A 24398-nucleotide genomic window follows, 5' to 3' on the forward strand; every position below is an offset into this window, starting at 1 on the left:
TTATATTGTCGGTGGTTGTTTGTGTGATGATGTTTGTTTTCAGTTATTTCCAATAGGGGAAAAAAAATAATTACAAAAACTTCAAAATATGGTTTATGTGATAGAGAGTCTAACATATGTACCCATATGTTTCCATGCTGTGCTGTGCAGCACCTTTATACAATAACTAAAAAGCGATTCGGAAAATGATGCATTCTAATAAACCTGTTATATAATTTTTATTTGTTTCTATTTTTTTTTTACATATTTTAATACACACTTATCTTCATCTTCAGTCAAATTTAGTAAAATAATATGGCTATACTTGGATATTACATGTTAAGTCCATGGTGAAAAAATGTAAAAGTGTAAAGACATAAAGGACAGACGCTCACCAGCTATTTAGGTTCACATACAAAAACTTTCAATGGATACAGTTTGGCAAATCCACCGTGGTCATCTGTGTTAAAGTCATAAAACACTCTTGAAAAATCCTTGGTCATGATTTGAGAAATTACTTGACTAAATAGGCAAGTCAAGCTTTACTGACACTAATAAGTCTGTCCATTAATTTTGGCACTTGAGAGTCAAGGCATAGAAAGTCAGAATGTCTGTTTTCAGGCTTAGTGAGAGTAAGGCAAAATTCCCAATGAACAAACAAGAAAACCTTTATTGTCAAAAGAAAAACAAATATGAGCTCAGAATGACAAGTTTCAAGTTATCCTCTCATTTAGTCAGTAAATCAGGGGTACTTTGAAAGCAAACGTTAACAGCTGCACCCTCTGATCTCTGGGCACACAGAGAAAAAAAAATCAAAGTGGTAGAAACGTAGCATATCCCGATTACTTCACCAATATAGAGAATACAAAATAGTGAGATTTTATTTTAGGCGTTCCACACGACCTGTGCTCATTATGTGTGCAAATTAAACTGAGAGCTGAGCATTTAGGAAGCTTTACTTTTTGTATCAATAACCCTTTTTCAAATCCGGTCAAGGTAATAAAATCTTGGAAATGAGTACATGGATACAGCACAAACAGTTAGCATGCAGGAGTTTTGAAGTTGTGGGGAAAAAAAACAACAGTTATGGTCACCAAAAGATGATTTCTTGAATTTATTCATTTACAGCTTCTGGTGAGAAAAAGTTAGTTTTTCAAAATATTACTTTCATTTGAACTAATTGTTGGATCCTGAACAAAATATCAAAAATGGGCTTAGATGCCCAGTGACAAACTAAGTAAAATCATACATCAAAATTTGTATACATATTGTATGAATTTTATTCCTTCTATTGTCTGAGTCTTCTTGTACTAATGATTTGCTTTCAGCTGATTAGAACATTGTAAATCAGGCACGTGCAGATGGGGGGCGAAGGGGGCTTGAGCCCCTGCCCTTTTTATCCGTGATGCCCGTAGTGCCCTTTTTGAAATTTTTTTTTCTTTTCAAATTTTTTATTTTTTTTTTATTTTTAATTTTTAATCTGTATGTCAGAAGGCCTGTTTGTGCCCCTCAGCAATAATATTTAGCTAAATATAAGTTAGCAAAATAAACTAGTCTGGCTGCCCTCAGTCTAATAATGACTTCCAAAGCCTCCATGTTGTTCACACACCGGGTCCATGGTAAGGAGGAGGGGGGTGGATCTGTGTCCTCTAACTATCAAATTATGGGCAAGAATGTTTTTTGTACATTGGTTTGTGAATAAAAACGTAGGTCTGATGTTGACGTTAAAAAAACTGTATATTTTTATAATCGTCCTTGCAATAGCGGAACAAAATCCGCCTCGTCCCTAAACACAGAAATGCTTCAGCTGCAGAGAAAACGTCTGACTTTAAGTTAATCATTCTGCTAAAAGCCTGGTTCACTACAGGCAGCTTGAGTCGGTCCACCGCAAGTCGCAACGCAGCTCAAAGCCCCGGTACTCCCCGGTACCACCTGCTGACTGTTTGCTCTGCTTCTCCTTAACGTTTCTACCAGGCGGTTTAAAGCCGCTGCTGACGGGATCTGGGCTGGAGGTTCGCGGCTGTAGAAGTTATTGCAGAACCTCAAGTGTTAAAGGAAGATTCGGCCCAGAGCAGTTGGGCCGAATCTCGGGGCTGAATTCACAAAATAAACATCAGAGAAAATATTGCCGCAATAAATAGAATCGCAGAAAAAAGCCAAACATGCCACAATGAAATGAATCAAAATGTCTCCAAAGAATCGGCGGACTGACAGGGGCCACCGGGGGATTCCAGGTCGATTCCAGGTAGATTCCAGAGATGTGCATCGCAGCAGCTGCTCATGCAGAGCCGGTCCAAGGTAATATGGGGCCTTAGACAGAACCCCCTTCCCTCCGGAACCGTCCTACTAAGAACCTCAGCATCACTAACATGTTTAAATATCAATAAAGTGAAGCCTGTGAGAGGGAGACCAGGTTTATTGGCCGAGTTTAAAATCAATCACTGATTATTAGTTATTTGCTTTTATGTATTTGTGAACAAACCTAATTCAAAGACAAAGATTACGCTGTATTGTAGCCGTGGTAACAACAATCAAACTATCAAGATGATTCTTTAAACTTCTACAAAGTAAACGTCCTAATTAAATCCTAAATGTGCTATTTATTTTTCTCAGCTGAATGCATTAAATAAAATTTAGTAACATTGTCAATCTCTATAAATGATGCTACAAGTTTAGATCTATGGCCTGTCTTACTATTTCTAGGGGCCCTGAGTGTCTGGAGGCCCCTGAATGGCCCCTACCAGCAGCTACTGAGCTTTCTTTGCGTTGATATTTCAGTCTTATAATTCTAGCTCTCAGAGTTGCTAACATCAAACCCCTTTGAGCTTTTTTGGATCTATAAATCAGTCTGCAGCCAGGTTGTTCTAGAGGTTAAATAGATATTATTAGGGCTTAATTAGTAAAATGGCAGCAAATTAGCTTATTTCATAACTTTATAACCAGAGAGCTTCTCTCCTCTGGTCTGTTTAACAGCCACAATCTCAGATCAACTCAGCCCTCCAGTATTGTCAGCAGCAGAAACAGAAACTTTATACCTGTTGGGGAAAATATAAATTATATTTGCTTTGCATTTCCCCTGATGATGGCAATGATATAGTAGGATCCAATTAGATTCTTGATTAATATGGGTTGTTGCTATGTTGTTGTACTGAGTTTTTGTTCAATGTGCCCCTTTTTTAAATTTGAGCCCCTGCCCCTCTGATAGGTCTCTGCACGGCCCTGTTGTAAAGAGAAGGCTGTTTAAAAATCTACCAAAAACGTCACAAAGATGACAAGTAAGGAAATCTGGGAAAATATCTTAAAGCCAGAATATGAAGTTAACTCAAAGTCATATTTATATATTTAACCCAGTGAGTGTGTGCTCACTTACTCAGATTACTTTTAATTCCTAAAAATACTTTTAGGGGGAATAAAGAATATTTCCAGAGTAAAGCTCTTATCAGGTCATTTAATCATATTTCAGCTTTTAGACATTGAAAAACAGAAAACATTAGAGCAAGTGACTTGAAGTTACAATACTTTGAAAACGGTTTCTAAAAGTAATTACACAGATCATTTTGCTCAAGTAATATTTGATTTTTTTTTTTGTTTTCGTCGAGTTTCTGAGTGGTTTATACACATCATGAAGGTGCAGACAGAAATGTTAACTTCTAAGTTAGCATTAAGCTAAAGTGAAACTTGAGAAAGACAGATTAATTAAAACAACCACTTAAAATTGTATTAATTGCTTTATTCAAACTGAAGGCCAGAGAACATAAAGGTAGCATGTCTTCTGTTCAACCATTTTGCTCCAGAGTGAAGTTCATCTGTACTTCTCGGACAGAGCCAGAGCCACAGCAGACAGGAACTTGTCCATGGCCACATGGACCTCAGGGGTGAAGTCTCTGGGGAACATGATGGCCAAAACCACAAGGATGTTGTGGGAGAGGACCTGAAAAGAGCAGATAAATATAAGTCCAGTCGCAACTTACATGAATATAGGCGATCAAAAATATGTTTCAAGAGCTCTGCTGAAGTAGGATAGGCTGTACCTTGAAGTTTGCCGGGTCCACTCTCAGAGTGAATGCATGCAGCTCACTCAGGCTAAGCAGACCTGCTCTCAGATCATCAATTTTAGCCACAGCGTCACCAACTCCAGCCATCACCGTGGCCCCATGTTTTTTCACCGGGGCCGAGCCGGGGCTCAGGTCCTTCCAGTGGGAGAAGTAGGTCTTGGTCTGTGGGTAAACCACCAGCATCCTAAGAAAAAGGAAAAAAAAAAAACTTTTAATCTTTAGACAAAGCGTTAAAATCTATGTTTTTAGGGTATTTACCTGGAAAGAGCATCTGTGCCGATGTCTTCAGCATTGGCTGATATTTTGGCCCAGAAGGTCCTGACTGTGTCCTTGTCCTTGGCTGTGAGGCTCATCTTTGTAGTGAATGATGTTTTGCTTGTTTTTTTTTTAGTCTGAACGTTCTGCAGGACTGTGAGGGGTTTTATAGATGACACATGGACATGGACACACCTAGGAGATATCTGGGTTTGGCGTCTTCCAAACTAGATAAAGACCAAAATCAGTTTTGTCACACAGGCGCTGGAGAGCACGTTGACGTAACAGTGACAAGGGAGTGATAACGAATCTTAACAGTCAGCCTTTATTGCAGCTTTTAAATAAGAATATCTGTGAATAGAAATAAACAAAAGTACGTAAGCAAAAGTATTTAGCTTATTTATCTAGATATTTTCACCTGATTGAACATGTCTAATTGTGTTTTGAAAGGCGGTAAATTTAAATTTCCAAAATAAAATGTACTATTTGTGTCAAATGTATGTTATAAGTGTGTTGTCAACATCATTGTTATTGTTATTGGATTAAAGAAAATGAAATTGAAAGGTTAAATTCATTTATTAGAATGTCAAGTTGGGAAAAAAGAATTAGAAACTGTAAAATAGAAGTATGGGGATAATGTGTAGAGGAACAAAGTGTAACTCAGGGCCATTTGTGGCCCTTAGGCTGCCTTGTGTGTCCCCCAACTGCGATTCCAAAATTAAACAAACTCTGCCCACCATCAGTGGTAGTTGCTGCTTATTTGGATCTTCTGACAATTCATCTTTTAATAACAACACTTCTTGCCGTCTCTATAATTTCATAGTAAAAATGGCCACATTTATCTAATGACTTTCAGCAGACCTTTGGGCACTCAAATCTTTGTTTAAATCAGCCAAATTAAACAAGTGCTTTTAAAGAAACAGCTGCTGAATTTTGTTATTTTTGTAAAGAATACATTATATTAATTTGCTTATTTATTTTCAATTGAGTCTGAACGAATTTGCAAACGGAACTCCTTTGTTTTACCAAGATAAATGTGCAAAACCCTTTTAAAATTTTGACTATCAGGATTTCCTCACCTCCTTCTTATAAAATGCTGGTATTGCTTTTGAAGTTATACATAGCATGATTCATTTATTGTTGAACAAATAAACAAAATACCCACTATAAATTTTGTAATTTTAGTTTGTAAACACATATAGATTTATTTTGGTGATGATGTTGACAAAAAGTTTAGAAACCACTAATGTTTTAATTGTTCTACAAGAAATTATTTATTTCACAAGGAAGTAAAACCTATTCCCAAAATTATTTCCATAAAATTTACATTTTCATTTAATATAAACAGTTGCAGGTCTTTAATTATTTGCATTTCTTTTGCTGTGTTTGGTCCAGCGTCCCCCTCCTCCTTTTTATGATGCAGAAGAAGTTAGACAAACCCAAACTGTCTGTTACCTTTTCCCTCCACCTGATGTCTTTATCAGAATCGAACAGCAGGGCAGGAAAAACGTTTCAATCTCAATGCTGAATACGCCCAGAGAGACATATACCGCTCTGGTTTTAATTTAAGAGAATCAAATAATGTAATCCTTCACAAATATGAATGAAAATAAGTCCTATTATTCTAGTCAAGCTTAAAGAAATCAGAAAAATGTATTCTTTAAAAGTAAGTAACCCATAATGGAGCATAATCTATCATGTTCATGAAAATAACAAAAAATATTTTACTCTGTACTTAATTTGCAACATTCTCTGTTAATTAGAGGGTTGAATCTGCTCATTATCAGCTTAGTTAATTTTGTTTATATTACCTTGTTAACATGCTGTAGAGCTTCACACTCAGAAACAATAAGGCTTTTACGAATAGCATAAAACTAGATATTAATTTAAATTTGGCTCTTTTAGTTAATTTTTCATTACTTAAAAATATAAAGGTTTCAACTGAGTTGAATTCAGTTAAATAAAATCTATCAAAATTGCTATTTTGAATACAAACTGATTTAAACATTATCTACATTTCATGACACCAGCATGATGTTACTTCCCCAGGTTTTTCTTTTTAAGCACACCAGCCATTGCATTCTTTCAATCCAGTGAGCTTTTCTCAGGCATCAAGCAGAATTTACCCCACAGTTAATTTAATCTCTATAATTTTAGAAGATCAATAAATCAATATTTCGTTAGCTCTCTGCGCAGCTCCACCCATCTGATAATTCTGGGAGGAGCAGAAACTGGCTGTCTATAAGTTGGATCTCCTGGTCCTGCTGACCCACACCAGACAAAGGAAACAACCAAACAAAAACTCCAAAATGGTCAAATGGTCAGACTTCGAGCGTGCCGCCATCCAGGACATCTTTTCCAAGATTGATTATGATGTTGTTGGCCGTGCAGCTCTCTCCAGGTAAAAAAAATTATCTATTTTCTTTACCCAAAAATGTATTAATTTGAGGTTTTATTCTCTTTGATGATCTTTTTGTCTCTTCAGGTGTCTGGTTGTCTACCCCTGGACTCAGAGGTACTTTGGCAGCTTTGGAAACCTCTACAATGCTGCGGCCATAACATCAAACCCCAAAGTGGCGGCTCACGGAAAGGTCATCATGGAAGGTCTGGAGAAAGCTGTGAAGAACATGGACGACATTAAGACCACATACAAAGACCTGAGCGTGCTGCACTCTGAGAAACTGCAAGTGGACCCCGACAACTTCAACGTAAAGCTGTTTTCTTTTTGTCATCACACCACGGGTATGAATGCTGTTGCTCCTTTCTGACACATGTTGTGTTCTGTTGCAGCTCCTGGCAGACTGCCTGACCATTGTTGTAGCTGGTCAGATAGGGGCAGCCTTCACCCCTGAAGTCCATGGAGCTCTCCAGAAGTTCCTGGCCGTGGTGGTGGCCTCTCTGAGGAAGCAGTACCACTAGAGAGCATCAGCCAGGACGCTCTCAAGATCTGTTTCTTCTCATTTTTAGAAGGAGGAGGCTGTGAATGATTAGTTAACTAAATAAATAAATTAGTACATTTACAAATTCTTTTGTTGTCTCTGTCTTTATTCCTCATTATCATGTTTACAACTTTCTTATTTAGTATGTAAATGAAATCTAAATCAGATGTCAGGTCATGAAAAATTACAAAAAAATCCTATGCTAATATTTTGATATTCAATAAATTTCTTCTTTATTTAAATGGTAATTAATATGTAATTGGGTAATTTATTTTTAATTAAGCTAATTTTCCTCAAAACAGAAAGACTGCTCTATGATCATCACTCATTAAAATATAGACTGGTCTGACATTGTCTAACTGGATAAATCCCAGTCAGTTGGACTTATTTAAGTTGATGAAAACAAATAAACCAAAACATAAATGCTTAGTTTCTCTTAGGAACTGAAAAACAAATGAAAAAAGGAAAAAATTGTAGCTGACCTGGACCTGCGCTGTAGTAGCGGAAAAAAATGTGAGTTCTTGTCAGTCAAAACCTGTCTGCTTTGTTCTAAACAAAGTTGAATATTTTTAGTGGTGTAAAAAAAAATTATAATAAAATAATAATAAATTATGGGTTTACCAAAGAGAGAGTAGAACATGGGGCACTAAATATGAGATGATATTACTGAACCTGAATTAAAAATTTGACTTCAAACCAAGTTAGTGAATTTTTAATCTAAATTTCAGTGTGCTTTTAAAACATAAAACGATTAAATATGAAAATGACAAACAGGATTACTTGTAAGTTTGCTATCAGAAGATCTCTGAACAAGTTATGCTCACAAGTTACTGGTGGCATTAGGAGGAGATCTACTTGGTAAGACAGACAGCAAAATATGGAAGTGGAAAGTATCATAATCAGGCCCTTTGCTGAATTCAGGTCAGTCTGTTTGTTAATAGAGAGTTAGCTCTGAATACTTACGTCACTCGAAGAATTAGATTTCAAGAAATGTGGTTTCATTTCATGGGCCCACTGAAGACATGTGATCAGAGAAAATAATAACATTCATCTTCATCCATTTGAAAGTATCAACATTAACTCAGAGAGAAGCAAAGAAGAGTTAATTTTTTTCCCTGGAGTGTTGGCCCTCAACCGTAAAATATCAGCACTGTTTTGTAAATGTCTTTGTTGGTTTTGATTCAAATTGCAATTGGAAGTAATTTGTATTCAATTTATTTGCAAACAATACAAGTGAGCATTTTCTTATGATAGCTTCTAATATTTGAACTACATTAACACATCTATTGATCCCCCTCCTGATCATGTAAACAATTACTGGAAAATGGAAGAAATATCAATTGAGCATGGGGGCCTTTATACAGAAAGCACATTTGTAGGTTTAAGTACAAAAAAGAAACTTAAAGACACTGAGTACCCCATGTGCGTCATCTGTTTGATTTAAAATATATATATATATATTTAGACGTACTAAAAGAACTTAAGGTCCAGCAAAAAAACTAGAGATATACAAACTCACACAAAACCCAGAAATAAATGACACTTTAAATGCTTTTGGTCTTTTATTCATATTCAGACTGTTAGAAGCTGTAGTATCAGGTATTTTATCTTCTCCAGGTATCCAATTTATCTGTACTTCTCGGAGAGGGCACGGGCCACAGCAGCCAAGAACTTGTCCACAGCCACATGGACCTCAGGGGTGAACTCTGAGGGAAACTTGATGGCGAAGACCACAAGGATGTTGTGTGCCAGAATCTGTGAAAAGTTGATTGTGTAAAATAATTGCAATTTTGTTTTGCAAAAAAAAAAAAAAAAAAAGAAAGAAAGAAAAATAGAAAGAAACAAAGAATGCAAAAAATTATAGGAGAGAAGGAATATCTTACATTCCTACACACGTATTGCATGAATGGTATAAAAAACTAAAAATAAGTCTTAAAAGCACAAATTAAATTAAATTAAATTAAATTAAATTAAATTAAATTAAATTAAATTAAATTAAATTAAATTAAATTAAATTAAATTAAAATATTTATGCTATCAATGTTAAAAGAAAAATAACAGAGACAGTTAACAGCTATGGAGTCTATCTTGAAATACAGTACTATAAGTTTAGTATAAAATATAGTAACTATTCTGGTTTTCATTTTAAAATAAACAAATATCAAAATTAAAAATTAGTGAAAAAAGATCAAATAATAGCACTTAAAGATGTAGCATGTATTTATTCATTTCAAAATAAACTAAATGTTCAGTAATGATCATTATAGAGCGTCATGCAAAAGAAAAATTTGAGAAAACTGCAGTAAAACTAATTGAAACTTTCGAATGAAAATGTGATAGTTCATGCTAAAATTTAATTGATTTCTGTTCATGTAAATTATTTTAATGTTTTACTGAACCCACAAATGTAAGTATCAGTGGAGTCTTAAAACACCACTGTGGTCACTTTTTTTAAAATTAATTCTACAATTTAATATGTCAGGAATTTAATCTTTTTATTCCAAAGTTGCTGCATTAAATCCATTGACATGGCATGCAGGGTGTCTGTACAGTCCCAACTGTTGGTCACTAGTTGTACCTTAAAGTTGGCCGGGTCCACTCTAAGAGTGAAAGCATGCAGCTCGCTCAGGTTCAGGAGACCTGAGGTCAGATCATCGATTTTGGACACAGCATCAGCTACTCCACCCATCACCGTAGCTCCGTGCTTCTTCACTGGAGCAGAGCCGGGACTCATGTCCTTCCAGTGGGAGAAGTAGGTCTTGGTCTGTGGGTAAACCGCCAGCATCCTAAAAGAATGTGAGTGTATAAATAAACCCAGAAAAATACAGTTCAGGTAACATCAGTGACATAGAGGTCTTTGTTACCTGGACAGAGCATCCTGGCCAATGTCTTCAGCCTTGGGAACCACTTTGGCCCAGAAGGCTTTGACTGTTTCCTTGTCCTTGGCAGTGAGACTCATCTTCTTGGTTGATTGTTTGGGTTGAATGCCACGATCAGTGGCAAGTGGTGGGGGTTTTTATAAGAAACAAACGAGGCATGGGCATGGCAGGGACACCTCCGAGATATCTCTGATTGGACGCCTTCCAAGCAAAGTGTTGCAGCTTAGATGAGATAAGCTGTAAACAAAATCGAGAGACGAGCTCTGAGGTGCAGCTCTCTGTAACCTCTACAAAAGACAGAGGCTTCACTTTGAACTTCTCATTAAATGTGAAAGAGTACTTCCTTTTTTCTTCACTGTGATCAAGCTGAAAATTTAAACTAGTTAAATGATTGTTTTGAAATCGTATCATCATTTAGTTAAGTGTGTCTTTTATACATTTTGTTGACCTTAGATACACATGGCTTTTAGTACGCTGGAAAATACATACAACTAAAAAAAAATAAAAAATCATAGACATCGCAAGCTATGTAATTTAGTTTGAAGGATCATAAATACATTTTTACAAAGTCAAAATAAACTAATGACAACAGAAAACCCAAACACACAAAACCAGAGAGCCTGGACATATTAATGGGTTTTGGTTCATAATTGATAAATGATAAATCTATAGTCTCTTATCAAGGACAGTCCCATGGTACTGATTTAAAATCTTGACCATTTTTTAATTCATTCCTTGTTATCAGTGGGTTGCACTATATTTTCTGATGTGGTATAAGTTGCTACCACCAAATATGCTTCTTTGCTTATCTGAACTTTAAAGGGGCGGAGCCGCAGAAAGGGGGCAGATAGGCAAGCAGAGGCCTCACTGACTGCTGCTCAAGCTTCAGCTGAACATTTCACTTCCCGCCAGTTTCATTTAATTACATTAAGATTTTTTGTTGTTGTTGTTGTTTTTTTTAATCAATCTCAGGCCTTTTATCAAACTCTGCCTATCTAGTGCATACAGGCAGAGTTTTAATGACTTTTTGGTGAAGGCAGATTTTCTGCTGTTTGTTGATGGTATTTCACAATGTCTAACTTCTACAGCCACTTAGTCCCCAGTTTGTCTTATTTGGAACTTTATTTAAAAATACTACTACTAATACTATTACTAGTAGTAGTGATTGTAACAACAAAAATTATTATTATAATTATATTTATTATTAATAGTATTAGTAATTGTAGTAATTATTATTATTAATATTATTATTATTAATAATAATATTACAATTATGTAAAACAACTATAAATGGTTGATATCAAGATAGATATGTTATTTGGAGGTCAAACGTTATTATAGTTATCATCCATATATGCTAAAATTACATTTAATAAAGTTAAATTAACTAGATTATTGTTTCCGTACTATTTTATTTATTTATTTTTTTAAGGAATTGCAGTTTATAGCCAGTGAATAAGTACAAAATATATTTATTTAAAAATGTTAATATAAGACATTTTTAGAAACGCCATGGCAACAGATATTTTGCATACAGATAGTTTTGGAGCAAAAATGTATATTCAAAACTAAGTCTGTGAGACATTTTTAAAATTCTACAACGGCGTTTTAGCGCCATCTTGTGGAAAAACCAGCGAACATAAAAACATTTAGAAATTTGATAGCTGATTTATTTATTCACTTTTTTTTGGTGACTCCTGTTATGAGAAATTTTTCACTTAGAAGCTTAAATTACAATCAAAAAAGTGGTAAAATTATTAAAGATTTTAAAGATTAAGAGCAATTACAAACATCTTAGTTCATTTATGTTAGTTATTTATTTTTTGGTTTTTTCCTACTGCCCTTTCCTATATAACCTATTGTTGCCACTAACTGACTGTTGCATTTTCACACAAAAAAACTATTTTATTTTCTTGTTCACGCTGACTAAGGAAAACTAAGACTTAAAAAATGTTTAACAGCTCTTTAAGGACTGGTCAAAGAGAGAAAAGAAAATACATTCAGTGTAACAGAAAATGTCCAACCTAAATACTTTTGGGTAAAGCCTTAACAATTTTTAAGGTTCTGACTGGGATTATAGCCTTTCAGGAGATTTTCAATTCAATTTAATATCCAGAGGTGTTGTTAAATTTACTTTAGTAATGTTTTAAGGATGCAAAATTACTTTCAGGAGTACTTCTACTGCACCTTTCATGTCTACTTGAATAATATTATTATGAAATATTTTACTTCAGTAACACATAATGCGTGTGTGTGTGTATATTCACTTTTTAGTCATGCCTGTCAACGAACATTGTTTTTAAATATTAAATCAGAATAAATAATAAAAAAAGAATATGTTGAAGTAATGCTACTTTTAAATGGTGGGCACTCTCTCCACCTTTGTTGATTTCTCCAGCCGTAAACATAAAAAAAAAAAATCAACACTAATTTCATAGTGGTCTGTTATATACTTTATTGCCTCCAGGGGTCGTAAAAATTCAACTTACACACACGACACTACCATGGGCACAGCTTCAAATCTTCAAGCACTTGCTCTGTTTTCCCACATGTTGACAAGTACATAAGAATTCTTTTGAAACAGCGAGTTTTATTCAATGGAAAATTTTCTCCATGTTTGATCGGGTCTGCTTTTTTTTTTTTTTTTTTTTTTTAATTTGTACTGACTGCTCATAGCCTCCACCACAGCAGACAGAAACTTCTGCCAGGTGGCCTGGACCTGAGGGGACAGCTCAGCTCTGAGTTTGCAGGCGATGGTAATTGTGATGCATTCGGCCAAAAGCTGGGGGGGGAAAAACAATCATAAATTTCGGGAACAATACCCGAGATGCATTTTTCTACATTAGTAAAACGTGTTGAGTCACTAGAACAAACACCCATACTTGTATCTTTGGTGTCACTTGTAATTAGCTGAATTTTGTATTTGGTTTATGTATTTACAAATGGACCACTGAACCAAACCTTAAGACACTGAAGTATCACGAGCTGAACATGAATTATTTGTGGCTAAAACGTCAGGATAGTAGCTTACTCTGAAGTTATCCGGATCCACTTTGATTTTCTCGTAGTGCTGCCTGCTCAGAGAAGCGTACATCGCTTTGAAGTTGTCTATGTTCTTCACGGCTGTGTCCAGAGCCGATAGCACGACCTTTCCCAGGGCGGCCAATTTGGGGTTGTTTAAAATTGCTGTAGTGGTGAAGATGTCGCCAAAAGAGCCGAAATACCGCTCGATCCAGGGGTAAACAATCAAAGCTCTGTCGATGTGAGAAATATGATGCCGGTTATGAGATGTCTTGCACACTCTTTTCGATTCATACAAATGGTTAAACCGTCACATGGAAAGCTGAAAACAATTTTTGACACATCATTTCTAAGAATATCCTCAACTTCGAAGTAATTTTCAAAAACAAGAGTTTTTGAATACAGTAATAGACGGACAGCGACTGGTGCTGAAATATAGCATGCAGATGAACCAACATGCAAAAAAGTCACCTCAATTTCTGTATTGCCTCTCAATAATCTCTTCTATTCAAGGGAAATTTTACATCATCACACTAAATTTGGACCTTACAGGGAAATATATAGGCCTATATAAATAGTACCCAAACAAGACTTGCTAAGCCTCAGTTTTAACTATAATTTAACTCTACCTTGCCCAAAGCTCTGCTCCGATCTCATCAATATCAACCTTTTCCCAAACTCCTCTGACGATGCGGCGCTCCTCTTCTGTCCATTTCACCATGACGCCATTCAATCAATAAGCTGCAGGTTTGGCAAAAGATTTGATGACATTATGGATGACCTGACACCAACACAAAAATGTTTTCAAGCATAAATTCTCTCTTCTGTCCGCCTCTGATGGTGGTAGTAAGTGTTCACCAGCTGCTCGCAGCAGATTAAACCATATACGTTAATTATCTTTATAATCAGGCCAGCCACGCCCAAATAAAAAATGATGCCGATGTTTTGAAGAGGAGTTTATTTGCTTGGTTAATATGTTCAGTCATAACTGGTTAGATCTAATTTTTAAATTACATTTTAAAAGTTGACGATGAGCAAATCATTTTTGATCAAGTTAAAGAGAAGAAAGATGGGTGTAAAGTTAAAATCTGAACATGAATATTGTTGTGTAATTGTATAAATTTTTTAGCGTTGCAGTTTGCAGTCTTTTTGATTTTCAGAGAACTTTTAAAAAAAAATTACTATTATTGTTCTGTTGTTTTAATTCTGTTTCTCCCGCTGGTGTTTCGGGTAATTTACAGACGCAACATTCGCTTGAGAATTCACTTTATTCAACTTTTTTCCCCCACTGGTCATTATTTATTTCACTGCAATGGAGCAATAGAAACATATATATATATATATATATATATATATATATATATATATATATATATATATATAATGATAATGATACTATATATATATATATATATATATATATATATATATATATATATATATGTATCTATATATATATATATATATATATATATATATATAAATAGATACATCTATATATATATATATATATATATATCCATTTAATATCTTATTTTAAAACGGCATAATTACAGAGGACACTTGGATATGATTTGAGTTTTTTTATTGATGTATTTTTGACAGCGTTTAATGGCTCAGAAACTGATGTCTCGCTGCACCTCTTCAGTGATCGGCCAGGACGCTTAGTGGTACTGTCTGCCCAGGGCGGAGACCACCACGGCCAGGAACTTCTGCCAGGCCTCTTGGAAACCAGCGGTGAAGACGCTGGGTCCAAACTTGGCGGCCACGACCACAGTGATGCACTCAGCAAGAACCTGCAATCATAAGACAGAATGTAACAGGATGAATAAACTGACACGAATTAAAAACAACTAATTGCGTCTTGGTCTGAGGGTTGACATACCCTGAAGTTGTCGGGATCCACATGGAGCTTCTCGGAGTGCATGACGCTCAATTTGGCATAGGCGTTCTTGATGTTGTCCATGTTCTTCACAGCAGTTTCAAGGCCGCCCATCACAGTTTTTCCGTGCTGAGCCACTTTGGGATTTGCTGCGATGGCTGCGGGGGTGGAAAGGTCACCGAAGGTAGGAAAGTACCTCTGGGTCCATGGGAACACGACCAGAAGCCTGAAAACACAAAAGTGACAATGAGAAAACCCCGATCCTCAGGATGTAAGAGATCATCATTTCGTGGAATGAAATTTGTTCATAAGGTTACCTGGCCAGGGCCTGGGGACCAATTTCACCCACATCAATGTTTGACCACAGGGTGGAGATGGCGGTGCGCTCGGCGTCTGTCCACTCGACCATGATGACGGTATGAAAGCCTCCTCTGACTTTTCGCAAAAAAAAACGAGTTTGGTGATCAAAGGTGTAAGACTGTCTGAATATGTTTACGAGCCCCGCATTTATTCACAGCCCAATGATCCGTCCCCCAGACAAGACGGGCTGTGATTGGACGAGGTGCACTTGCCAATAAAATGACGTCCGTCATATTTGGCACCAATTAATGCCAATAAATGTTGCGTCATCGATCTAAAAAAAATTCTTAAACTGTAGACGATGTGAATTTTCTTACTTTATAGTCAATACTTTCTTTTATTAACATAACAGAGACTGTTTCTTGAGTTAACATGACTTCTTGAGTCATGAGTTCTACAAACGCATGACCAGTTTGTAGATTCAAGTTCAATATACTTAAAATCGGGATATTTAATATTTAATATTGGTTCAATTTTGCAAAAAAAAACTCTACTTGCAAAAAATGCACGTTGCTGAATAAGAAAGAAAACAGGTACAAAGATTTTAACATTTTGTTAAGTGAATTTTGTGTATTTAACTCAAGAGTTAGATAAGTAGAAAAAACAGAAGCGTTATCCAGAGCAGCGCCTTGGTGTAATTCCTGTAACCAGCCAGCATTTACGTAGGGATTTCGTGAAATTTGAGGAGTGGTATCTTTTATCGAGCCACCTTGGCAGGGGATTTTTTGGCAGTTTCGTTATCAAAGTTTTGGCATGGATTGATTCTGAGGCGTGGTGCATTTAGGCTTGATATAAAGACGCAGTCACAAATTCATCAAAGCAGTTCTTTTGATCTTCATATTTTCTCGCTGAGAAACTAAAGGCAGCAATGAGTCTTTCCAACAACGACAAGGCCAGGGTGAAGGCTCTCTGGGCCAAAGCCGAAGGGAAGTCCGCCGAATTGGGAGCTGAAGCATTGGGCAGGTAAACATCAAGTTATACAAAACCCTTTCAAAATGTGTTGTTGCTGTTTGTCCATCTTCTTCCGCTTATCCGGGGTCGGGTCGCAGGTTGCTGTTTGTTTGAATCCTTTTTCTATGTTATTAATAGGATGCTTGTTGCCTACCCACAAACTAAGACCTACTTCTCGCACTGGGGAGATCTGAGCCCCCAGTCTCCCAAAGTGAAAAAGCATGGTGCCGTCATCTTGGGAGCCTTGGGAAAAGCTGTCAAGGGCATCGACGATCTCCCTGGCACTCTGGCCGCCCTCAGTGAGCTTCATGCCTTCAAACTCCGGGTGGATCCTGCCAATTTCAAGGTATACATCAGATCTCTTCAGAATTTCCTCTCATAATCATGATCAAATGTGCGTTTAGTTTCTGCTCAATTATATTAAATCATTTTTTGGGTTGTGTGTAATCTTCAGATCCTGGGCCACAACATCGTTTTGGCCTTGGCCATGTACTTTCCTGCTGACTTCACTCCTGAGGTTCACCTTTCCGTGGAAAAGTTCCTGCAGAACGTGGCCCTGGCTCTGTCTGAGAAGTATCGCTAAAGTCGCACTGATTGTGTGAACAAGGAGTTTTACCATCCCACATCCTCAACACTCTTTCAGACATGTGAAGACACGTTCAATTAAAAAAAAAATACATCCGAGGATGTTCAATTCTCAGTTTTTTTTCTTTTCGATTTGTGTGATTTTTTTGTCATAGTAAAATATGTTGGGTATGCAACTGCAGACTTCACGGTAATTTGCACAAACTTTGTTGGAAAAGGCAAAGTGCAAATTGCACTGAAATGCACATGGGGAAAAGCCATCATTGTTCAATGACTGTAGTAATTAAGAAAGGCAGACGTTTTAAATAATTTCATTTTCTATTCATTTAAAAATAATATTAGAATAAATAAATAAATAAATAAATAAATAAATAAATAAATAAATAAATAAATAAATAAATAAATAAATAAATAAATAAATACTCAAGCAGCATGAGGAGTTTTCAGACTTTGGGAATAATTTAAGCGTTGAACAAACAGTTAATTCCAGTTGTGTCCAATCTGGGGGCCTGCCAAACAATTTCTGCCTCCATCACAATTCAAAACCTTTACTTGGTTTGCCAGAAAGGCAGTTGATGCAGAAACACATGAAATGAAACATGTCAGAGTGCCATTTTCATTTATATGAGGCCTTTACAAAAAGGATACAGAAAAATTCTAAAAGTTTGAAGATGTAAGGCACAACACAAAGCATTGCTCTTTTATCAGTGATGCTAATGCTTTTATTTTATTAAATATGACTACAAAAACCCACAGTCTTTTACTAAAGACAAGATTGGTTGTGCCAATTTGCCAATCTATATTTTATCTATATCTATTTTTATCTATATTTACCTATGTCCATTTCTAAGCTCCTGCCAGAGAAAAACATCCCCACCTTCATGCTAACATCTCTGTTTATTATTATTTAATTAATGTGCGTTATTACATAGGTTTACGACATGTGGCACACTTCCATTTTTATTTGATGCCTCTGTATTTCAGACAAACTTCCTAAAAAAGTCGATATCTGCTATTTATGTTCAATTCTTCTTAGATTTGTGTGGATGGTGTTTGCTTTGTCCTCTTACCTGTGGTCAGTTCATGTAGTTTGGCTACAGGCTGTAAGAGTCTCTACTAAGATAGAGACTTAGTAGGATTAGACAAACAAACAAGCTATTACAGACAGTTTCATTGCCAGTTACACAATAGGCCCTAAACGCACATAAAAGTTGTTTTTCTGTCATTTGCAGCTTAAAAATCAGTACATAACGGTTTTGCTTTGTTTATGTGTAAAAATATAGAGTAAATACAAATCAAAACATAGTGGCATTTCAAGTCATCTGTTACTTTTTCAGTTTTTGAATTAAACTGAGTGAGGATCTTCTTCATAGTGTCAGTAAGTGTCTATTTTAGAAAACATATTATCATAATCTCCTATTCACTCTTTATAACTGCTTAACTTTTCTACTTTGTTGATTACCTTTTTTTTGACTCAATAATTAAAGTTGTATGATTTTGCAATCACTCAGAACCTGAGCACAATATTGGCCATTTGTGAGCAAAGGATATTGAAAGTGCTTTACAAAGAAGTAAAGGAGCAAAGGTAAAGGGGATTACATTTAGAAACAAGAAAGAAAGTAGAATCTGTCTTTCAAATTTTGAACCTATTGAATAGTTAACAAGTAGCAACGAAGTTGTGTCTAATTGAGGCTTTTCTTTTACAAAAAAAACCCTTTTCTTACTCTTAGCTGATTTTATATTGATTAAAAATAAGAATACATCCATTGCATTTGTTACCTAAGTCTACTTTTCCTTGCTAGTGCTTATTTCCAGGAGCCATTGGGGGAGAGACGGGACTCTGCAGGTTGGAAACCCGTCGCAGAGGTTAAAACAAGAATCCTATTAATTAGTTGAATGATGCTAGGGCGCCCTCTGCTGGAAATATTAAAACGACGCTGGACTGGACGTAATGCTACACACGAACTGGTTGTAGTGCCCCACGTCTAAAACTTGCTGCTGAGTACATGCGGTAGGAATAAGCATGACGGAAATAATAAAAACATTTTACACGGATTATAAAGAGATTTTGCAGTCTTTACTTCCTCTGATTCAAACAAACATTTTCGTAATAAGTAGGATAAAAATGCAAAGATACGTTTAATATTTTTCATGGCTGTGAAAAGAAAAACGAGACACACACGAGCCAGTTGACAGAGTTTACATTGATAGTCACTTAACATCGTACGCTCTGGAGCGATTCTGGTTGCTGCCTGAAATTCAGTAAACAAACGACAGGAGGAGCAGCACCTTGGAGAGCGCCAAAGTACCAAATGGCCTCCGGGTGTCTTCAATTATGCAATAAAATGCGGATACAAGACAAAAAGCAAAACTTCTGATTGCAGTTACTGTTGGTCTTTTTCAATGTATAAACAAAGAATGAAATTCTTTGAATGTGCATCTCAAATAACTGAAAAATCATGTAAAAAAAAAAAAAAACTAAAAAAACTAGAGTGAACGCATCAAAAGCCATAATAGACGAGGGGCTTTTGTCCCTCGTCTATTAAGTTGTTAAAATCTTCGTGTTAAACCCGGCGGCTCAGTTACATTTATTTTAATAATATTGTGAAAAAAGTAGGTTACTTTTAGGAGCAGTATTGGAGCACTGCTTACTTTTTCTTGAGTAATATAATTATGAAGTAGCATCATTGTTACTTGAGTAAAACTCCTGGCTGTTCTGTCTACTGAGAGGTACTTCACTGAATGAAGAACAAACTTGTTTTGACCCAGAACTCACCAGAGAATTGTTTAGATGGAAACATATTTCTGATTTCATTTTAAACGCTGGTTGTCTCAGTGTAATGAGACAAGCACCATACAGAAAGTACATATTTAAGAAATATTTTCCCAAAAATATTGAAGATCCCAATATGGTTTTTTTTTCTTGGAAATTGACCCCTCTGCTTCTTTGTTTCTGTTTATTAATAAGGCCTCCCCAAACTGATAGATGTTGGAGGTTGTATTTGATATTTTATTTGATCTTCCTTTTTGAAATCTCTTAGCCTACTTGTCAAGAAACCCAAAAACATAATTAATCAGAGTTAATTTATGATTTAAGATCAAGAGTAATATCCTTTTCACACAAGACCAAGATATTGCAATCTTTCTTTTCTTTAAAAAAATTACTTTTCTGTGAAAACAGAACACAAATCTTCAGTAAAGAACCAGAAGTCAACATTTTGTGTTTTTTCAGCCATGCATTTATTGATCACACAAGGTGAATTCGTGTGTCTGGATCTCCTCTCCATGTGTTCATCTGTACTTCTCAGACAGAGCCAGAGCCACGACAGCCAGGAACTTATCCATGGCCACATGGACCTCAGGGGTGAAGTCGTTGGGGAAGCTTATGGCCAAAACCAGAAGGATGTTGTGGGCAAGAATCTGTGAAAAACAAGTGATGATACAACACTTAGACTTCATATAAGCAGGAAAAAAGGACCAATGCACAGCTTATTGCGCACTCTTAGCTCTGAGTCCTCACCTTAAAGTTGGCAGGATCCACTCTCAGCTTGAAGGCATGCAGCTCGCTCAGGGTGAGCAGACCTGCAGTCAGATCGTCGATTTTAGCCACAGCGTCAGCAACTCCAGTCATCACCGTTGCTCCGTGCTTCTTCACTGGACCAGAGCCGGGGCTCAGGTCCTTCCAGTGGGAGAAGTAGGTCTTGGTCTGTGGGTAAACCACCAGCATCCTGAGTGGAAGAGTAGAATGGGTGGGTAAAATTTTGAACAAAAAGTTATTAAAGTGCAAAGGTTTCAGGTCTCATTTACCTGCCAAGAGCATCTGCTCCAATGGCTGCTGCCTTGGGAGATATCTTTCCCCAGAAGGCCTTGACAGTGTCCTTGTCCTTGGCAGTAAGACTAGTCATTTTGGCTGTTTCAATAACCGACTAACTAACAAACTAAGCCCGAGGGCTATTTGTCTGAGAGGCAGCAGAGGAAACACCCAGCAGCACCTCCCCTGAAACAGTCCATGAGAGGCGGTCTGAGTAATCCTGATCAACGGTTTCTGTGAGATAAAATCTTTCAGTATCTCTGAAATGTTTTTGAATTGCAAAATATTATTCAAACTTACTCAGTTCTATATGACAAAATATTCAAAATAATAAAAAAATAAAGGTGTAGATGGTCAGGATAGTTAGAAAATGGGAAATTTATTGTTAGAATTAGTAACAGTAAACAGTTTAATCTTGGCATAAAATTCCATTCAAATACATCGCAGCTTTGGTTATTACATCAAATTTGGGAAAGTGTTTAAACCATGTGAATACTTCTGCAAGACCTTGTTCAACATATTTGTAATGAATTCATTTAATATGAAGCTTTTCTTTTTCGAGTGTGATTGAAATACTAAAATTAAATCCGTTTTCAAGTACATTTTACACTGATTGAGATTCATCTGTTCTGTTTTCATAAACAGCCTCAACTACAAACAATAATTGTAAAAATAAGATGCAAAACATTTTAAATGTAAATGTATTGTCTTTATCCCAATTTCCATATCTGAAGGCAGACTAAACCAAGTATTAATAATTCATTTTAATTGATATGACTATGAATGTGACTGAATTTTCAAGCCGACATGAAGGATTTTGCACACAGAGCAAAAAGAACCAGATAACCATTTTTTGAGGGTTTTCATTTTCATGCATTTATTTATCACATCCAGAATGAACTGATGCAGCTTCACTTCCTCTCCAGGTGTTCATCTGTACTTCTCAGACAGAGCCAGAGCCACGACAGCCAGGAACTTATCCATGGCCACATGGACCCCAGGGGTGAAGTTGTTGGGGAAGCTTATGGCCAAAACCACAAGGATGTTGTGGGCGAGAACCTGAAAGGTAAACATAAGTTATAATCTATCTAAGTAACCTTAACCCCGTCTGATGCGATAGAAGGAGAAAATAAGAATGTATTCAAAGCTCTGAGTCTTGACCTTGAAGTTGGCAGGATCCACTCTCAGAGTGAAGGCATGCAGCTCGCTCAGGTTGAGCAGACCTGTAGTCAGACTGTCGATTTTGGCCACAGCTTCAGCAACTCCACCCATCACCGTAGCTCCATGCTTTGTCACGGGAGCAGATCCGGGGTTCAGGTCCTTCCAGTGGGCAAAGTAGGTCTTGGTTTGTGGGTACACCACTAAAAGGTCAGAAAACAAGGAAAGTGGGTGGGCAAATTTGAGAAAATTATTTTTCAGTTTTTACAATAAAAATAGCATACAGTTCATGTCATAATGCATATAGTACGGCATATTATTATAGAGTTATAGACAGAGATCCCCCTCTTAAAGAACAATGCAACAACACAGACAGAGAAGATCCAGGCAGATTTTGAAATCCAGGCTCTGCAGTCAGGGAAATATTATTAGATTTGTTTGGAAACATTCCAAGATGCTGAGTTTAGTTGCTTTCTGGCCCCTGCAGCCAAAATATATGTTAGAGCCTAATCTAATCAACTACACTGCACATGCAGGGCTGGATCCACTCTTGTTGAAGAGATAAGTCTCATTTCTAGTTCAGCTGATAGGGTTGTGCTTTCACCTCTCTGTTATACTTCTAGTCTGTGTCTGAGAAACACTGTGGAAACGCCGTGTACCTCATTTATAAAAACATTAAACAGAACATAAAGCATCAAGCTGCTCGGAGACGACCTGATAGTGTTTACATTTAACATGATTGTCTACAATTTTCTTTCTAATCTCCTGGGACAACTCTCCTCTTTGCTTTCTGTGATTCATTCAGTGGGATACACACCATGTTGCCAAACAGCACGATGAATACTCATCACCCTGTTGCTGAGAGAATAGGTTTTAAAATACGGTTAGTTTATAAATCACTGAACAGCTTAGCACCACAACACATTAATGACCTGAAGTTGTTGTATCCTTCCAGACTTCTCAGGTCTTCTGGTTCCGGGCTGCAGAGCAGACATGGAGAAGCAGCATTCAACTTCTATGCACCACAAATCTGGAACAAACTTCCAGAAAACTGCAAAACAGCTGAAACACTGAGTTTCTTTAAAAATCTAGACTAAAAACCTACCTGTTTAGAGTTGCTTTTGAGCTATAACAAATTAAACATTAACATGTGTGATGTGCATTGATGATTGTGCATGACAGCACTCATCAAAATGTAATATTTGTCACTGATTTTCTCAACTGTTGACTGTATGATATTTTTTATGACTTTGTATTTGTGTGCTTTTATGCTGCAAAGCACTTTGAACTGCCTTGTTGCTGAAATGTACTATACAAATAAACTTGAAAGATTGATTTTAAATAGGCAGAATGATGCTAGTTGGATGAAACAGTTAGGAAAGATGATTCTCCCTCATTAAATTACATTGATAAGATGTTTTATTCTTCAGTCTGGTAATGTACTTTTTAAAAAATGAATTATTTTCAAATGAAACATTTCAATCACCACTATCTTTCATTTTGGATTAATAATGCACTGACTCAAGGTAAGAACAATAACAAACACATTTGATGCAATAATACAGACTTTTTAAAGAAGACCGACCATTTTAAATACAGATCAAAAGCATAATTCGACTCATTTTACACAAGTAAAACAGATGTTACACTAAAACAAGGTAAATGAATATGTGATTCCATTTGCCTTTAATTAAGCAAAATAACTATTTAAACAAATGTATATACTTTACATGGGTTTTTGTAGAAGAGGAGTAAAGCTCTGAAGAAGCAAAAAAAAAAATTTAATAAAAATAAGGATGGGCATAATTGTGCTTTTAACAAGACGGGATGAATACAAATATTAAATCACTCGTTTTGTTGACTTTTAGTCTTTTTGTTTAAAACTTCAACTGTAAAGATGTAAACTCACTTGCTATGAATCCAGTAGTTTGTTATCTTTTCAGCTCCTCCCAATGACAAGCAGCTGTCTAGAGCCAACAGCTGCTGCTGCCACAGTGTTTTTCTCAGAGATTACAACTCGTGTAAATTTATCAAAGATGACTTCATTGTTTGAGAAAAAGGGATCAAATGGACAGTCATCCCACCCCTAAAGCAATGTTTCTCAACCCTGGTCCTCAAGGCAGACTGTCCTACATGTTTTAGAGGTTTTCCTGCTTTGATGTACCCGATTCAACTGATTGTAGTTCAACAAACGCCTGCTAATCAGTCATCAATTGAAATCAGCGGGTCTGAAGCAAGGAAATACCTAAAACATGCAGGGCAGTGAGCCTTGAGGACCAGGGTTGGGAGTATACGTTATTTTGGTGGGGACCTGTCTAAAACCTGGATACAGATTAAAGTATTTTATTAGTTATTTTAAATCAGACTATTCAAAGAGATATTATATTAGGCATTGTTTTTTTGTGTTGCAATGTCAGACTTCCAGGTAACTAGTTTTTCAATGAATTTCAAACATTTTAAAGGACTTGATTTCAGATGTACAAATTGAAGGATGCACAGACACCCTGAATCTTGAATGAACAG

The 24398-nt window shown here is 36.3% G+C and overlaps 8 protein-coding genes across 10 annotated transcripts; 2 read left to right on the forward strand and 6 right to left on the reverse strand.

Moving 5' to 3' along the window:
* Positions 1-3688: 3688 nt before the first annotated feature.
* LOC122821528 (hemoglobin subunit alpha-1) lies at positions 3689-4427 on the reverse strand. Its single transcript, XM_044099525.1, has 3 exons — positions 4293-4427; positions 4011-4218; positions 3689-3910 (listed from the first exon to the last, which is right to left on the reverse strand). The coding sequence occupies exons 1-3, from the start codon at positions 4385-4387 to the stop codon at positions 3782-3784; spliced, it is 432 nt and encodes a 143-aa protein (XP_043955460.1). The 5' UTR covers positions 4388-4427; the 3' UTR covers positions 3689-3781.
* Positions 4428-6538: 2111 nt separating this feature from the next.
* hbbe1.1 (hemoglobin beta embryonic-1.1) lies at positions 6539-7316 on the forward strand. Its single transcript, XM_044099523.1, has 3 exons — positions 6539-6690; positions 6775-6997; positions 7080-7316. Exons 1-3 carry the CDS (start codon positions 6599-6601, stop codon positions 7206-7208), a joined length of 444 nt encoding a protein of 147 aa, XP_043955458.1. The 5' UTR covers positions 6539-6598; the 3' UTR covers positions 7209-7316.
* A 1461-nt stretch (positions 7317-8777) lies between these two features.
* Positions 8778-10344, reverse strand: LOC122821529 (hemoglobin subunit alpha-1-like). The gene is made up of 3 exons (XM_044099526.1): positions 10093-10344; positions 9807-10014; positions 8778-8983 (listed from the first exon to the last, which is right to left on the reverse strand). The coding sequence occupies exons 1-3, from the start codon at positions 10185-10187 to the stop codon at positions 8855-8857; spliced, it is 432 nt and encodes a 143-aa protein (XP_043955461.1). The 5' UTR covers positions 10188-10344; the 3' UTR covers positions 8778-8854.
* Positions 10345-12537: 2193 nt separating this feature from the next.
* On the reverse strand, positions 12538-14000 carry LOC122821524 (hemoglobin subunit beta-1-like). Its single transcript, XM_044099520.1, has 3 exons — positions 13758-14000; positions 13139-13361; positions 12538-12889 (listed from the first exon to the last, which is right to left on the reverse strand). The coding sequence occupies exons 1-3, from the start codon at positions 13847-13849 to the stop codon at positions 12698-12700; spliced, it is 507 nt and encodes a 168-aa protein (XP_043955455.1). The 5' UTR covers positions 13850-14000; the 3' UTR covers positions 12538-12697.
* Positions 14001-14696: 696 nt separating this feature from the next.
* On the reverse strand, positions 14697-15574 carry LOC122821525 (hemoglobin subunit beta-A-like). Its single transcript, XM_044099522.1, has 3 exons — positions 15328-15574; positions 15014-15236; positions 14697-14924 (listed from the first exon to the last, which is right to left on the reverse strand). Exons 1-3 carry the CDS (start codon positions 15417-15419, stop codon positions 14793-14795), a joined length of 447 nt encoding a protein of 148 aa, XP_043955457.1. The 5' UTR covers positions 15420-15574; the 3' UTR covers positions 14697-14792.
* Positions 15575-15695: 121 nt separating this feature from the next.
* Positions 15696-17005, forward strand: LOC122821527 (hemoglobin subunit alpha-B-like). The gene is made up of 3 exons (XM_044099524.1): positions 15696-16333; positions 16460-16667; positions 16776-17005. Exons 1-3 carry the CDS (start codon positions 16239-16241, stop codon positions 16902-16904), a joined length of 432 nt encoding a protein of 143 aa, XP_043955459.1. The 5' UTR covers positions 15696-16238; the 3' UTR covers positions 16905-17005.
* Positions 17006-20122: 3117 nt separating this feature from the next.
* On the reverse strand, positions 20123-20874 carry LOC122821530 (hemoglobin embryonic subunit alpha). Its single transcript, XM_044099527.1, has 3 exons — positions 20714-20874; positions 20427-20634; positions 20123-20326 (listed from the first exon to the last, which is right to left on the reverse strand). Exons 1-3 carry the CDS (start codon positions 20809-20811, stop codon positions 20198-20200), a joined length of 435 nt encoding a protein of 144 aa, XP_043955462.1. The 5' UTR covers positions 20812-20874; the 3' UTR covers positions 20123-20197.
* Positions 20875-21577: 703 nt separating this feature from the next.
* Positions 21578-24044, reverse strand: LOC122821532 (hemoglobin embryonic subunit alpha-like). 3 transcript variants are annotated; one of them, XM_044099531.1, is made up of 5 exons: positions 23785-24044; positions 22808-22855; positions 22693-22727; positions 21879-22078; positions 21578-21776 (listed from the first exon to the last, which is right to left on the reverse strand). In XM_044099531.1, exons 3-5 carry the CDS (start codon positions 22721-22723, stop codon positions 21648-21650), a joined length of 360 nt encoding a protein of 119 aa, XP_043955466.1. In that variant the 5' UTR covers positions 22724-22727; positions 22808-22855; positions 23785-24044; the 3' UTR covers positions 21578-21647. The 3 variants fall into 3 exon arrangements, with proteins under 3 accessions (XP_043955466.1, XP_043955467.1, XP_043955468.1); XM_044099532.1 differs by lacking the exon at positions 22693-22727 and having other exon boundaries at positions 23785-24041; XM_044099533.1 differs by lacking the exons at positions 22693-22727; positions 22808-22855; positions 23785-24044 and adding an exon at positions 22250-22319.
* Between the last annotated feature and the right edge of the window lie 354 nt (positions 24045-24398).

Source organism: Gambusia affinis, linkage group LG19 (assembly GCF_019740435.1).
Source record: "Gambusia affinis linkage group LG19, SWU_Gaff_1.0, whole genome shotgun sequence".
Lineage (NCBI taxonomy): Eukaryota > Metazoa > Chordata > Actinopteri > Cyprinodontiformes > Poeciliidae > Gambusia > Gambusia affinis.